The sequence below is a fragment of the Myiozetetes cayanensis genome, unplaced genomic scaffold (assembly GCF_022539395.1).
Source record: "Myiozetetes cayanensis isolate MyiCay16 unplaced genomic scaffold, myiCay2020 scf6-25, whole genome shotgun sequence".
In the NCBI taxonomy this organism is placed as follows: Eukaryota; Metazoa; Chordata; class Aves; order Passeriformes; family Tyrannidae; genus Myiozetetes; species Myiozetetes cayanensis.
In genome coordinates, this window is record NW_026087853.1 from 37,721 (window position 1) to 54,193 (window position 16,473).

At 43.9% G+C, this 16,473-nt stretch overlaps 1 protein-coding gene across 1 annotated transcript in view; it reads left to right on the forward strand.

The window, feature by feature from the left end:
- The window catches only part of DDHD1 (DDHD domain containing 1), a 65,055-nt gene that overhangs the window by 21,760 nt on the left and 26,822 nt on the right, over positions 1-16,473 (forward strand). Inside the window, exons 3-4 of the mRNA XM_050336114.1 lie at positions 5,411-5,539; positions 7,439-7,586. Coding sequence (XP_050192071.1) covers positions 5,411-5,539; positions 7,439-7,586 — 277 coding nt within the window. The remainder of the gene's footprint in view (positions 1-5,410; positions 5,540-7,438; positions 7,587-16,473) is intronic.

Genomic DNA, 16,473 nt, shown 5'->3' on the forward strand with positions numbered 1-16,473 from the left:
AAAATCTCCTGGAAAGGCTTCTGAAACCCTCAATTTAAAATGTAAATGCACGTGGTAAGTTGGGAGTTACTTTTGTGGTACCATATATTCTTGTAGCTCCTGGGGATATTGTAAAGTCTGAGAATTCAGTTTGACATGCATAAGTGTTTGCCTTTTGACTTCCCTTAGTTATTTTTTTTCCCCCTGTCATTGGGTCCAAATGAAAATGATTGAAACCAAAACGTTTCCAAGTAAACTTTTCCCTGCTTCTTCTCACACGTGGATCTCAAGTCTGTTAAAGGTGAATTAAGCATAGCTGCTGTCCAGAGCAGTAAGAAAGGACTTCTCTGATTGTAATTTTGAAATTATTATGTGTATTTTTTCCCTCAGATCACGTTCAGTTGTGGTAATGAGCGTGCTTGAATTAAAAGTGGAAAGTAGATGCCTGTGTAACAAATAGTGACACTGAGGAACTGAAAATAAAAATGACAGCAGTGTGAAAATTCAAGCCCTTTTAATTAAGAGCAATAGCCTTTTTAATGACTTTATTTAATAAATAAGAAAAGGTTTTTAAATCTGCAGCCCTACCTCAGGTTTATGTTCCAGAACTTCAGTGTCTAAAAAGGAACTGCTGCCAAATTATGCTCTCAGCTACTTGTGCAATGTGTCAGGCTTTTGTGTAGCACCTGCTGCTTGCAAGACAGATTAGTTTAAAAATCCTTGGAAAAAAAAAGAAGGCAGGAAAGGTTTTCAGGCAGTCTGTATCCTTCCTCTGGTCTCCAGCCTGACTGGAATGACAGTGTCTTTCTCACTGGAAGCAGTATCAGCTCTGAGCCCTTCAAAGATGCTTTTCCTTTGGATTGATTTTGACTTGAGCGTAGTCTGGGAGAAGAGAATCACCCTGTGCTTTGGTCTTGGCAGGTGGATGAAAGCATCAAGTAAAAAAAAAAACAAAACCAGGTACTTACCTTTAAAAGATATTTAATTTTGAACACTTGGAACAGAGATGCCACGTTCAAGTGCCTGTCTGTCCACACGTGGTGCTGGAGGTGTCCAGCCCCTCAGGCTCTGGAGCTGGGGGGATGTTTGCACGTGCAGGGTGCACAATCCCAGCTTCTCCACAGGTTTTGTGAGCAGAAAAAAAATGGCACAAGATTTCTTCTCTGCGGTTTTTCTCCAGTTATTTTGGCTCAAGATGAATTTCTGCAGCCTAATTGAAATCAACTTCTTAAAGGCTTTAGGAGTATGGATTCTGGATTTTAAGTTTTACCTCTTCATTTTTCATATTCAAACTTTTTTGAGGGATTTTTTTTTTTCTCCCTCTGTGTTCATCTATCTTGGGGAAAACTGGAGGTTTGTGTGATAGTAACCATTGATTTTTTCAGCTGAAAGAAATCTTTTCTTGATCCCTCTTACTTCCCCTGTGCTTCTTTCCTTGGTTTTTCCATGGTTTTGCTTTTGTCTTCCAAGGGCTCACACTGTAGATGTCTTTCTTGGTTGATATTCCTAAAAAAATGTTTCATTTCTAGTTTCTGACTAGAAAGGAACCCAAAATTTTGTCTCATTTCTGTGGACTTGGCCTTTCAATCCCAATCTAGAATCACAGGACGGTTTGGGTTGGAAAGGACCTTAAAGATCATCTAATTCCGACCCCCTGCCATGGGCAGGGACACCTTCCATTATCCCAGGTTGCTCCAAGCCCTGTCCAGCCTGGTCTTGGACACTTCCAGGGATCCAGGGGCAGCCACAGCTTCTCTGGGCAACCTGTGCCAGGGCCTCACCACCCTCACAGACAACAATTCCTTCGTTACATTTAATCTAAATTTCTCCTCCTTCAGTTTTAAAACCCTTTCCCCTTGTCCTATCACTGTCTCCCTGTGTAAAAAGTCGCTCTCCCTCTTTTTATAAGCCACTCTCAAGTACTTGAAGGCTGCTGCAAGATCTCCCTGGAGCCTTTTCTTCTCTGAAAACATGCAAAGTACCTGGAGTTTTCTGTGTCTGGGGCAGATGCACCTCCAGAGATGTCCATGTGAACGCTCTCGGTGTCAGAGAAGTGTCATGTGGAAGCAGAGCTGCGAGAAATCCGCTCCAGAGGGAGACTCCTGTCCCCATGGCTTCATGGGAGACCTTTCATCGTCTGTGTCTGACATTCAGAGGTGCCACAGGCACAGTCACATCCCGCTGAAGCTCGGCAGCATCCCAGCCAGGTGCCGTGGAGAGAATCCCCAAACGTAGAATCTCTGCTCCTGAGGGACCCAGCAGGCAGAGGAACAAACAGGAAGAGCATTCTCCTGTGCCATTCCCACTGCCTCATTGGAATTCTGCAGCTTGGCTTCCTCGGACACGCTGGGATATGCCTTGATGACTTCCTGACACGCTGTGACGTCTCGTGGCATGAGAAGCTCCTGGGTTGTCAGTTTGAGCACCTCTGCAGCACACAGGAGGTTCATAGGAAAGAGAAAGTTATCTCCTCATCCTCAGGAAAACATTTCCTTTCCTCAGGTTCAGTTTCCAAACAGGAATGGTTATCCCACACCTGTGTCATAGCACAGTTTGCATATTTATTTTTTTATTCTTTTTTTTTTAGGATGTTTGTGTTCAGACTTAGATCGTCTCCAGTGACAGGTTTTTGTGTTCCCTGTCTCACTTTTAACACACCCTGGGACTGTCAGCAGCAGAAACTCCTTTTGGTTGAACTCTCAAGTATCTTAATAATCTCCTCACTGTCACATAATCACTGAATGGCTTGGGGTTGGAAGGAACCATACAGCTCATCTCATTCCAGCCTCCTGCTGTGGGCAGGGACACCTTCCACTCAGCTCAGGTTGCTCCAAGCCCCATCCAGCCTGGCCTTGACACTTCCAGGGATCCAGGGGCAGCCACAGCTTCTCTGGGCAGCCTGTGCCAGGGCCTGCACCACCCTCACAACCAACAATTCCTTCCCAATGTCCCATCTAATCCTGTCCTCTGGCAGTGGGAAGCCATTCCCCCTTGTCCTGTCCCTCCAAGCCCTTGTCCAAAATCCCTCTCCAGCTCTCTTGGAGCTCCTTTAGTTCCTGGAAGGGGCTCTCAGGTCTCCCTGGAGCCTTCTGTTCTCCAGGTGAACCCCCCCCAGCTCTCTGCTGGTCACACTTCATGTGGTGCAGCCCAGGACACATTTGGCTCTTTGAGCTGCAAACACACACTCCTGGGTCTTGTTGGATCCTCTCATCTCCTGACACCCCCAGGTCCTTTTCCTCAGGGGTCCTCTCGATCCATTCTCTGCCCAGCCTTTATTTGTGCTTGGGATTGCTCTGACCCAGGTGCAGGAGCTTTCACTTGGCTCTGTTGAGCTCCATTTGCACCTCACCAGTTCTTCCATGTCTTGTAGTTTGATTCTGATATTCCTTCAATATTCATATTTAGGAAGAACACCATAAAAGTGAGGAATTTGTTCTTCCCAAGTGAGAGTAATTAATACAGGGTACAGAAAAGCTACCTCTTCCTATATGTTTTTTCCAGTAGAGCGGCTGGACTTGATCCCAGAAGGAGTTTGAGGATCACTCCTCCCCAGATTGCTGCTCTTCCAGTGGTACTGAGTGACTTGGCCATGGGCCTCTCTCTCTTCTCTTCATTCTTTGGACATCAAGCACAGCACTCTCCAAAGGCATCCAACTCCCATCCCTCCTCTGTCAGCTGCCCCAGGATCACACTCTGAGAGGGATTCTGTGAAATCCAGATGTAACAACCCTTGCAGACCTGCTAGACAGTGCATAAAAATCTACACTGGCCATGGATCTGAGGCTGGAGGATCTTGCAGAGACATCTGAAAGGAGGTCCTTGCCTTTCCCCCTGGACTCTGTATTCCTGTTTCAGGACATCACAGTCTCTGTGATGTGTTGTCTCCACATCTGAAAGATGGAGTTTTGCTGGGAATTTCCTTCCCTTCTCTGGGTCTAAACTGAGATTTCTGGACATGGATTCATCTCTGTGCTTGCAGAGAAGATGTTCATGGAGTTCTCACTAGAGTGCTGCTTGCTTTGGCCACCTTAAGCTGCCGTGTCTGCTCTTCAAAGCCAGGCTTATTTCCCTCCCTGTCTTGCCCCATCAGCGTAAAACATTGATATAATTATAGTTATTTTTAGTGAATCAGATGTTTACCAGAGCTAATCCTCTCCTAATCCCCTTGTTTCGTACAGATTTCATTTAGTTTTTCATCAGTTCTGTGTCAAGTCTGCCTGCCTTGGCAAAGAAACAGAAATTATCACAGGAGAAACAGAAATTATCACAGGAGAAAGGTCACAACATCTGGCTGCACGTGGCAGGTTTTGTGCTGTAGCAGAGTTAGAACATGAGGTCACAATGGCTCAGGCTTTCTCAGGATGTTTTTAAAAGAGTACCAAAAATTCATTTGGGTGATTCAAGTAGGAGACAGGTTAAGAGCTCTGCTTGCTATGGAAAAAAACCAAACCCCAAACAGCCCCTCTGGGTGTTTTCCGTGACTTTGGATTTTTTAGCAGGACCAATGACAGTTAAATAACAATTTTTGGGGGGGGCACAGGGCTGTTGCTGTTGTCAGCACACCCCACATTAGATGGGACCTAAGCAGCAGATTTCCAAAGCCTGGTGAAATCCGAATTCCTTGTGGTACATGTGGGGCACTGCTTTGCTCCCTGCGAGCTCCAAACCTTAGATGATTTTGGTTTTCATTAAAACATCCCTGTTGTGCTTAATCCCAACAATCAGGCAGTGTGTCATGAGGTCGATCCCAGAGCTCAATCAGTTCCAAATCTGGAAAACACAGTAACTGCACAAAAAAGAAAGAAAGAAAAAAAAACAAACAACCAACACACTGGAGCTCTTAGCGGCTTTTGAAAGAGCTAAATTATCTTCTGTGCCAGAAATTGCTCATTCAGAGCCTCACTGGGCTGCCTTTCCAGCTCCTGGATATTTCTGAACAGAAGAAATGCACAGTGGAGGTTTCTAGTAATGGGGCCTTGAAAGCTTCTGTTAGTGCAGAGCAGTCAGACCGCAGGATTTCACAGGAGAGAGGATTGAAATTCCATTTTTTTTTTTTTTTTTTTTAAGTGATGGAAGTACCTGGAGCAGCCACCTGGTCCTCACACCCACCTGCAGTATTTCAGGACCCACTCCCCTGCCCCCTGTCCCTGCTTTTTAAGGGAGTATTTTGGGAATCTACCATCCCAAAATGAGGGTGGGAAGAGATTGATGCAAATTATCCTCACAGGTGCTCTCCAAACTTCTGAGGGCGCTGGTCAGTTTAACCCTAAACGTAAAAATGTCTCAAGGTAAGAAATAATACGAATTCAGGTATAATGGAGCTTTATATTTTAATCTGCGTACAAATTACCCTTTCTCTTTTCTCTGTTTAAAGAGGCTTTTTTTTTTTTTTTAATCCATATAAATGAAATATTGTTCCTTTTTGCTGCAGCTATCCATAGCCTAAAGCTGAGTCGGAACCACGTGGACTGGCACAGCGTGGATGAGGTGTATCTGTACAGTGATGCAACCACGTCCAAAATTGCAAGGACTGTGACGCAAAAGTTGGGGTTTTCCAAAGGTAACGCTTCTCAGAGTTTGTAAAGAATATTGTAAATAGCTGTGTTTAAAGTTTGTTTGTTTGGTTTTTTACTTTAACACTAGAGGAAAGTTTGAAGTTTTCATATGTGAGTAGCCCACTTTGGCCATTGCATTTTTTTTATTTTATATGAATGTTCTATATGAATATTATATTTTATATGAATATTTTATTTTACATGAATATTTAGATTCCTAGTACATTATTGTAACTAGATGTGACATTTTAATTTTATTTATAGTACACATTTATTTTATCATATTTTATTTTTAATACCGATTTTGGATGCAGCAATTAGCATTACGTAACAAATACATGAAAATATTACAGTGGCACCAACTGTAAAATCAGAATTATTACTAATATAAATAGTACAGTTCCCTTTGCAACCTTAACTTTACCACTGTGTACTTGCATATTGTGATGCATTCCTTGAATACATGATCATACCTTCCCTCTTCCCCATCTCCTGCCCTTTTTTCCTGTCATTAAACAGGTATTTGAACTGAGAGAAGGGGTGAAGCGTTTAGAAAAAAATTAGAAAAATCAACATTTAGAAAAATTTAGAAAAATTATTTCCAGCAGGAATAATTTCCAGTAGGAATTCAGGCTCATTTGAGCTGAGAACTCCCAGTCATAAAGCCAGCAAGGCTGAGATGATTGGAAGAGAGGATGGTCCCTCTCAAGGAAAAGGCAGATTATTGCCAAAATTTGGTTTTTATTATAGAAAATTTGGATTTTTTTTTCCCCTCTGTCACGTCCTCTGCAGGACAGCTGCCAAAAAAAGAACGTAAACATCGGTTTTGTTCCTTGGTTTCTGAAGAGGTAAGACCAGGTAATAGGTCTGGCTTTAATATCCATGCCTCTGTCTTGTAATTAATGCCCTCTTAGCCCCCCCAGGGCTCTTGGGTGGATATTTAATTAATGTTTGCCAAAAAAAAATAGTATAATTCAGTGCTTCAGTTCCAGAAGAAATGAAGTAATTTATCCAGAACGTGATTTGGAAAGTGTTTAATAAATAATAAGATCTGTTGTAAACAATTTGGGGGCAGAAATATTAAGTGGGAAACAAGACCTGTCTTGGGTGAAAAAAGTCCTTGGTGGTTTTGGGGTGTTTTCCTCCTCTTCAGAAACAAAACCAGGTGTTTGTTTCAGTTTTTAAGGCCAGCATTGGTGCCGGGCTCTGGGTCCCCTCTGTGGGTCTGTCACTAGAGGGGGATGGAGGCACACAGTGCCAGTGGGTTTATCATTCCATCGGCACAGCAGGGAGAAAATACCCATGTTTACCCTGGGTAATTGATTTTTGGTTTGGCCACTGAGCTGGAGGACGAGTGTGCAGATTTTGAGGTTGGATCAGCTTGAAATAAAACGGGTGTTCCCCATCAAAATGAGAAGTTGTGAAGGTTTTCAACCAGCTCTTTTAACGGGGGCAGGTGGAGCGGTTGACACTTTAATTACTTACGTGGCCAGATCATTTCCATGATTCTTCCATCTGGGGGAGTAAGGTGGAGATAAAAGGATGTTTAATGATTGAGACACCAAGAAGAAGAGTATTGTGCTGTAGAAGTGGGTGGACAGTTACTGTTTTCTAAGGAGTTGTTTTTCAAAACAATTCTCAAATTAGTTCTCTGTACAGTGGAAATGGCTTTGTAATTCATTGACTGATACAATTAACATCACCTGGCTGCCGAAACCTTTCAGGAGTTTAAAAGTGGGTGTATTTAAAAACACGTGGTAGTCCTTTAACCTTCCAGTTCTGTATTATATAATCTTATTTTCAAAGTACTTTAACGTGTTGGGCTGAGAAAAACCGCTGTCAACAGGTAAGACCTTTGCACTTCACGGAGTGTCACTGATCTGGGATGATGTTCTTTTCTGCAGCTTCAAGCAGTGGGACAAGGCTACACAGAGGCTACGTAGAAGAAGCCACGTTAGAAGACAAGCCCCCCCAGACCAGTCACATTGTGTTTGTTGTGCATGGCATTGGGCAGAAAATGGACCAAGGAAGGATCATCAAAAACACAGCCATGTGAGTGCTTTGTGACGTTTGAAGTGGCCTGAACGTAAATGACGGCAGAGCCTTTGGGTTAAACAGAATCTTTCCTTGTTTCCTTCTCCTCCTCATTGTTTCCTGTGGTAATTGGGTTGTATGGACTTAGGGAGAGCAGCTGTGAGCCAGGAGAGCAAGAAGAACAAAGATTTAGTCTGGTTTTATGGCCAGTACTCGTGACTTTCAGGGAACTGGCCTCAAGTTGCACCAGGAGAGGTTCACATTGGATATCAGGAAGAATTTCTTCATGGAAAGCGTTGTCAGGCACTGGAATGGGCTGCCCAGGGAGGTGGTGGAGTCCCCATCCCTGGAAGAGTTCAGGAAAAGACTGGACACGGCACTCAGTGCTCTGGGCTGGGTGACGTGGCGGGCACAGGTTGGACTCGATGGTCTTGGAGATGTTTTCCCTCCTAAACAACTTGTCAGTGACTCTGCTGAGCAGGGAGAGGTTTTCATTTGGTCATACTCAAAGGGGATGTTATTTCTAAGTCATACCTGGGTGAGATAAGTAGATATCAATTAGGAAGTAAAGTAACTGAGCAGAAAAATTTTGATTAAGTAGTATAGGAAAGTTAATCTCTGAGTGGAATATCTTCTTGTTCCAGCTGGTTGTCAGAATAGTGAGCAAGCAGAGTGCATGCTGGTAAGAGAGGGGAAACAGGGAGCTACCAGGAATGTTGTCATTCCTAACAGGACAGAGGTTCTTCACACAAGTGTTCACAGCCAGGTTGGATGGGGCTTGGAGCAACCTGGTGTGATGGACGGTGTCCTTGCCCATGGCAGGGGGTGGAACAGGGTGTTCTTTAACCCAAACCATTCTGTGATTCTCTGTGCCTGGAAAGATGTTTGAATATTAGAAGAAATTGTAAATTGTGATGACAGCATTGTGGGGGACAAGGTGGCATTCAGGAATCCTTGCAGTAGCTGAAAGAGGAGGCTAAAAAAGTGTGAATTACAGGATCTGTACTGCACAGATGGTTCAGTTGTGTGCCCCAAATAGTTCCACGCTCCATCAAAGTTGACAGAAACACTGACAGACCCAGTGGCTCCTGTGGAAGTGTCTGTAGAGCTGGGACTGTTTTGTGGTAAGAGCTTTGTGAAGCTCCCTTTGAATCCAGGATGGGAATGTAGGTCAGTGCTCATGTGCTCTGTGGGGTGTGCCATGGTGTCAGCAGTGCTCCTGCAGCTCGTTCTGCCACTCCAGTGTCCTCTGGTGCGGCAGAGTAAACTTTCTGATGTCACTCCTGTGTCGTTTGTCATCTCAAAGCAACAACCTGCTGCTCCCCACTCCCCTTGTTCTGCCGCTCCACTGCTCTGTTAGTCATGTTATTGAAGAGCAAACCGTCCAAACTGGAGAGAAAACACTCCACAGCCCCTGATTAAAAGTTAGTCACCAAAATAAAAGTTCCATTTCTGTAGGATGGAATTACACTGGGAGTGAAAATACCTGAAATACAAGTTGCTGCTTTAACAGCGACAAGAAATAAAAACTTCCACCTCGGAATCGTTAAGTTTTTCTGCTTTATCTTTCTCCTTGCCCCATTTTCCATAGATACAGGGGTTATTTGGGTGGATTAACTTCAGCTCAGGCTGCAGTGCAGAGATGTTCATTCCATAAGTCCTGCTTTAATTGGCAGCCCAGTATATGAAATACTTTCTCAAAAAGGGAAACAAGATTATATGTGCTTCAGTAAATCTCTCTCATACCCTCAAGAAATATCAGACAGTATTGCATAGCTTTTTAAAATGCTAATTATTGGCATAAATTGTGCATTCTCTACAAAGTCTGCAAATTAGAGCATCATTTTAGATTGAAGTCTCTCTTTTTTTTCCTTTTTTTTTTTTTTTTTTGAATAGCTTAAAACTTATCAGTGAGGAACATCCCATATGTTCTGGGAAGAAATTTTAGAGGAAACGTCTGCCAAGCTCTCACAAGCCATACTAACACTTTCTGTTAGCACCTTCATCCCTGATATATGTGTGCTGTTTGGTTCTGTTGGGTTTTTTTCTTTAAATTCTTTTCCATTAGGGACATCAATCAAATGTTGCCTTTTGAAATATAAATTGAATACAGAGAAACATTTTTTGACCACTCGCACTCGGAAGTGGAAACTGAGGAGAAGAGATCTCAGTGGGGGTTTTTGCTTTTGAAAGGCACATTCTTTAGCAGGAAATTTGTAGTTGCAGACACATTAAATCTGTAACTCAAGCCACAGGTCTGTCCTTGAGTGTCACTTCTCTTTTCTTCCCTTACCAGTAGCTTGGTACCACCAGCACATGACAGAGCTCAGCACTGTCTTGGGCTTTGAAGGGTTTGATTCTTGCCTGGGATATAAATCATGGAATCCCAGAATGGTTTGGGTTCGAAAGGATGCTTAAAGACCATCTGATTCCAACCCTCTGCCTTGGGCAGGGACAATTCCACTGTCCCAGGTTGCTCCAAACTGGCCTTGGACACTTCCAGGGATCCAGGGGCAGCCACAGCTTCTCTGGGCAACCTGTGCCAGGGCCTGCCCACCCTCACAGCCAGGAATTCCTTCCCAATATCCCATCTAACCCTGCCCTCTGGCAGTGGGAAGCCATTCCCTGTGTCCTGTCCCTCCATCCCTTGTCCAAAATCCCTCTCCAGCTCTTTTGGAGTCCCTTTAAGTACTGGGTGGTCCATGTGCTGGTTGGGTGAGACAACCACCATGACACCCTGCATTTTTTGGGTATGGTGCTTGGAAGGACTCTGGCATTTCCAAAAGGGAATACTTGTCCAGGTGCCTTTAATTTCTACCATCCACAAAAAAAATCTCTTGTCCATTTTGTCTTTGCATTGTATGTTTATTGTCACTTCTTTCAGGGTTCATTCTGCTCTGGATTCTGTGTTTATTCCGAGCTGTGTGAGCACAGCAGTTCATACCCAGCACAAGAACGTGGCCTCACGTGAACAAGGAGTTGCAAAAGAAAGAAAAAGAAAGAAAAGTGCAAAAATACAGTTCATAACCCAGACATGGAACACTCTGTAACCCAGACCAGTGAGAGACCCCCACTCCCCCTCAGAGCTCATTTGAGAGGTTCTGTCCTCAGGTTACGACCTTGAGAAGAACCTGGTGCAGCTCACATGATGCTTCTGCATCATTAAGCAGATCCTGTTGGTTACAGAGGTGAAAACAGAACTCTTGTCCAGGGTAATTTCAAATTATCTGCACTAATTTCATTAAGGAACGGAGCTCAGTCTCCTCATTAATGCGGTCGGATGCTGTGGTTGCAGGGTGTCCTGGAAGCAGGTAAATGGAAAAGATGCCCTTTTATCGATGGTTGGATGAACAGTTCTGTGGTAGATGTGACATAATTTTGTTTCTTCACTGTGTAGTTAAACACATTTATTATCTAAATGTAACACAGCAGCTGGTGCAACAAGCTGCTCCTGTCAGCACCAGTATTAACTGGGAACTCGTCTGGGAAGAGACAGTCCCTCCTCCAGGCTGGAACAGTGATTCAGCCACCCCAGCACGAACAGAATAATGTGCTGTGAGCTGCTTTGGTAGCCTAGAGATGGTTATTTATGGAGAAGATAGTATATTCTGTATTTCTCTGTAATATAAACCAAGATATTATGGCATAATGTACTTAATCGGAGGGGATTTTATTTACCATCAGGTGCAGAATTCTGGAATTACCAGGTTTATGATAAAGTAGGTGTTAGCTTTAAAACAAATCATGTTGGGATGTCTTTATTTTACTATGTGCACTTTCATATTATTGTTTGGAATATTTTTTTCACTGAAGCTTGATCTTTGATTTTGTTGAACTTGTGCTTCTAGATTGGGAGGAGGAGATGTCGTTACACACAGTGAATGTAATTTAGAATCACAGAATGGTTTAGGTTGGAATGAGCCTTAAAGTTCATCCAATTCCAGCCCTGTGCCATGGGCAGGGACGCTTTCCACTGTCTCAGGTTGCTCCAAGCCCAGTCCAGCCTGGCCTTGGACACTTCCAGGGATCCAGGGGCAGCCACAGCTTCTCTGGGCAACCTGTGCCAGGGCCTCCCCACCCTCATGTGGAAGAATTTCTTCCCAATATCCCATTTTTCCCTGCCCTCTGTCAGATTGAATCCACTTCCCCTTGTCCCATCACTCCAAGCCTTTGGAGTCTCTCTCCATCTTTTCTGTAGGTCCCTTCAGCTCCGTGGAAGGCCACAATTAGGTCATCCCAAAGCCTTTTCCTCTCCAGGCTGAACAACCCCAATTCTCTCAGCCTTTCCTCATAGCAGAGTTGTTCCATCCCTTTAATCAGCTTGGTGGCCTCTTCTGGGCATTTAGGAAATGTTACTGTCCATGTTTCCAACCTCCTTAAAGAAATTGTGTTGTTGTACCTGACTTAGGTAAAGGTCACACCTTTTACCTGACTTGGGTAGAGCTCAGACCTTTAGGGTGACTCTGAATTTCATCATCTCCTGTGCTTGAGGGGTGAATGAAGTAACTCTTCTGTATTTTTCCATAATAGCTGTAATGTTGTGTCACTTCTGGGCTGCTCTCACCCTAAAATTGGTCTCTGTCTGCCTCTGTCTGGTTCTGCTGTTTGGATTCAAAAATTCCATTTGTCTGTGATGCTGTTTGTAGCACCAGAAAAACGCTGCCTGCATAAGCAACACCATCTTGGTGTAATCACCAATTACATTTTTATTGCAAGTCCCATTAGAAAACATTTTAATTGTGGATTATCATTATGATAATTACCTCAGAATAGCTATTTTGGTACATTTCCATTGCTATGCAGGTCCTTACAGAGCCTCTCAGAGGCCTTTCAGTGCATTAATATATGCTGCTGGAATCTTAAATGAAGATTTCCTGTGATTTTTTTTTTTCCTATAATTTTTAGCTTTTCAGATATTTGGTGATTTTATGTTCCATTTAAACGCTTGCTTTGCATTAAATGCGTATCACGTGCTTGTTTTTCATCCTTCGGTGCTGGTATTAATTCTGAATTAATTATCCCAAAAATTGGCTTGCAGGTTTCAACTTGAGCTTGTCTTGCAAGAGAAGTTCAGCCCAAGAGGTAAAAGGTGATAGTTAGGGCATGAAATACTTTTGTAACAGCTTGTTTTGTGTACATTTGTTCTCTAACACAGCATGTTGGACACAAGCTGGAACAGCTCCTTTAGGACTTGGGGTGTATCCCCAGCTCTGTTCTCCTTCCCATCCTCACCCCACCCCTTGTTTCTCCCTGGTGCTGCCCTTTGCCTGCCCACACCAGCACAGCTGTGTGGTACCATTGTGAGGTGCATCACTGCATTGGGTCCAAAAAATGTGGAATTCCACCTGGAAGATGGGAGTGAGTGGGGGAATGGAAGCGGGAATAGGCAGTGCCTACTCTGCTTTATGCCAAGGGCAGCATCTCCCTGCAGGGCAAGCTTTCCTGCCCTTTGGAAAGCAGTGCTGGGAGGGAGGCACTGCAGCACCTGGAGCACCTGGATCTCCCAGGCTTGTCCCAGGATCGTGTGATCAACCAAATAAGCAGCTTGAGTTCCTTTGATCGTGCAAAATCCTGTTGCTCCTCAAAAGGATGAAGTGCGAGTCACGCCGGTGCTTCCTTGGTTTGCACCCTAGAGTTTCCATCTTTCCTCTGAAGTAAAATGAGCCTGTGTGTGTGTCAGGGCGGTGTTTTTCATGAGTCTGCTCCAAGAGCAGCTGGCTCCCCGAAGAACAGTGGCAGAGCATGACTTGTGTCTTGCAGTTGCTCTTTGAAATCCTGCTTGAGTTGGCATTTCTGCAGTGCAGCTCAGATTTGGAAAACAGACGCCCTTTCATTTCCTCTGGCTGGAGCAGATCTCGGTTTTTATTACTCATGCCGGCTACTCTCACTTCAACTTACCAAATTTAGCTCAAGCCAGCCCTGAGTTTCCTCAATAACTCGTGGTATTATTTCCTCAAAGAGGCGATGAGGGCTTCCCCTCCGTTTGAGGGAACTCCAGGGTGGTGAAAGCAGTTGGGGAATAATTTAGAACATGATTTACCAGCTGTGTGACCAAAATCCAGGAATAGATCCACATGGTTTTGCAAGAAGTAGTGAGAGTTTAGGGCGCTTTTTTTCTGGGAACATCCCATCACCCTGTCTCATAGAATTAGGGGGACAGGATAAGGGGTAATGACTTTAAACTGCCAGAGGGCAGGTTTGGATGAGATATTAGGAAGAAATTCCTCACTGTGATGAGGGTGGTGAGGCACTGGAACTGAGGAACAGGTTGCCCAGAGAAGCTGTGGCTGCCCCTGGATCCCTGGAAGTGTCCAAGGCCAGGTTGGACGGGGCTTGGAGCAACCTGGGCTAGTGGAAGGTGGAACAAGATGATTTTTAAGGTCCCTTCCAACCCAACCCATTCTGGGATTCTATGAAATCAAGAGTTCAGAGTAAGAGGTTGGCTGGTGTGATGCTTTTTAAATAAAAGGCCATTCCCTTTCTCTTGGCTGTGGATCATCTGACAGAAGAGAGTCAGCAAAGATAACTTGGGAATAAAATCAGTAACATCTTCAAGCCTTCAGGCATTTTGCTCTGTTTCCAGCTATCAGCATCATTTTATGAAATTTGTGAACTAACATGGTTTGTAACTCTCCACTTTTTAATGTAGAATTTGTGAATGCCACACGAGTGAAACCAGTAGCATGAGATTAAAAAACACACGGCAGCAATCCTAAATATGTTAACATATTCCATGTCTCTGGAATATACTCACTTAAGCAAGGATGAATACCTGTGAAAATAGGGATTTGTTATTTACTATTTTAATCACAGAAAGGCAGCCAAGCACATTTTATTTATGGTGAATCCTAAAGTATCTATTTTCAGGCCATTACTTCTCGCCTGCGAAAATAACAGTATGTCAAAATTCTCTCTAAGGTATGTGTTGCATCTGTGCCTGAGTGATTTTTCTCTTTAAAAAGTCATAAATTATAGTTATTTCCGTGTGTTTCAATGTATAGATTTAAGTAATTGTTGTTCTGAGGTTGGTATTTCAACATCCATTTGTATCAGAAAGGAGTGGAATTCTCTGCCTGTTTAGATGAGGATTTATTACTTCAGTTGGTGTTAGTTTAGCAAGGGTGTAGAGGGATTTGCCATCTAATAAAATAACACAAAATATTTATTTTTGAAAGCCAGAAGAAGAAAAAAATTATAAAAACAACTTTATGGCAGAACAGATAAACAAGCGTATAGCAGGTCTGCGTGCTGGGGGTTTGCATGTGAGTGTAGTCACATTGCCTGGAAATTAAACCACAGTTTTCTTCAGAATTTTATCAAACTGTTGATCAGAACCAGTGGGGGATGTGTGGTGCCATTGGCTGTTAATGGGTTGTGTTGGCCTGGGAATTGTTCCTGTGAGCAGGAGATGGATGTGAGATTGCTGCTGTAAAATAATGAAAGAGAGGATAACTGCACCTCTGACAGTGTTTGACTGGGAACATCGGACTGGATTGGCTCTGAAACTGTAGTGGAAAGCATAAAAATTAAATGTTTTAGTAGCTGCAGAGTTTGTAATCAACCAAACTTGAGTCAGTGGAGTGTGGTGTTACCCAGCTCTGTAAGGTCAGTGTGTCCGATGGGAGGGCCCTGCTCAAAACACCGGGAAATGGAATTGCTGCTTGATTTGATGTCAGGGAGGTGGCAGGAAACAAAAATGGGTTGGAAAAAAAAGCTATTGTGCGCTTCTACCAGACTGGATTTTGCAAGGCACAAGGAAGATCCACAGAGAGTTGAGTTTTGGTTTTCTCAAGGACCAAGTGCTTGTCAATGTTTGGCCGTGGTCATTTGGGCAGAAGAGAAAACTCTGAGGAGACCTCAGAGCCCCTTCCAGTGCCTAAAGATGCTCCAGGGGAGCTGGAGAGGGATTTTGGACAAGAGCCTGGAGTGGCAGGACAAGGGGGAATGGCTTCCCACTGCCAGAGGGCAGGGTCAGATGGGATATTGGGAATAAATCCTTCCCCATGAGGGTGGTGAGGCCCTGGCACAGGTTGCCCAGAGAAGCTGTGGCTGCCCCTGGATCCCTGGAAGTGTTCCAAGGCCAGGTTGGATGGGATTTGGAGCAACCTGTGCTAGTGGAAGGTGTCCCTGCCCATGGCAGGGGGTTGGAACTGGATGGTCTTTATAAGGTCCCTTCCAACCCAACCCATTCTGGGATTCTGTAAGTTGGGGATTATTCTGCCAAAGGCTGGATCATGTCCTAACAACCTCCCCCAGAGGTTTCCCCTCTGGGAAACCTCCAGATCAGAGTAAAATTAGGTTGTACATTTCACGGGATTTTGGATGACACAAAGCTGGCACAGCTTTTAGGAGTGGAGACTTGATGCTTTTCCCAAAAGCCTTGGCAGAATTGCAAGGCTGCACTATTTTCTCCAGACTCCTGTATTTGGCTTTACAAAGAAGACTTTTAGTTAAAAAAAAAAAATCCCCCATGTTAGTTTGTCTGTGAGTAGCTTTAATAAGACTTGGACTCTTTCAAACAGAAGGAAGTCCTGTACCTGTTGCATTTGAAAATGGAGATGTCTAATAGCTATTCCTTCATAATATTTCCAGCTGTTACTGATGTATAAATAGTTTGGATGGTTTTTTTCCTGTGCTGTTAGGACCAGGTTATTTACCCTTTCCTTCAGTTGAAGTAATGCTTGCTGTTTAGAATTCTGTGCTTTATTCATACAATATTTCTATGCTTTCACTGCTTTTAAGTCAAGCAGCTTTAGCTTGCTGCTTGGCTGATTTCCTGCTAAATTTAACTGGTTCTGAACTCATGGTGTCGGGGTTTAACCCCAGCCTGAATCTGAGCACTACAAAGCCACTTCCTCACTGTCCTCCCCCCCACAGTGGGGTTGGGGTCAGAGCTGGAAAAAGG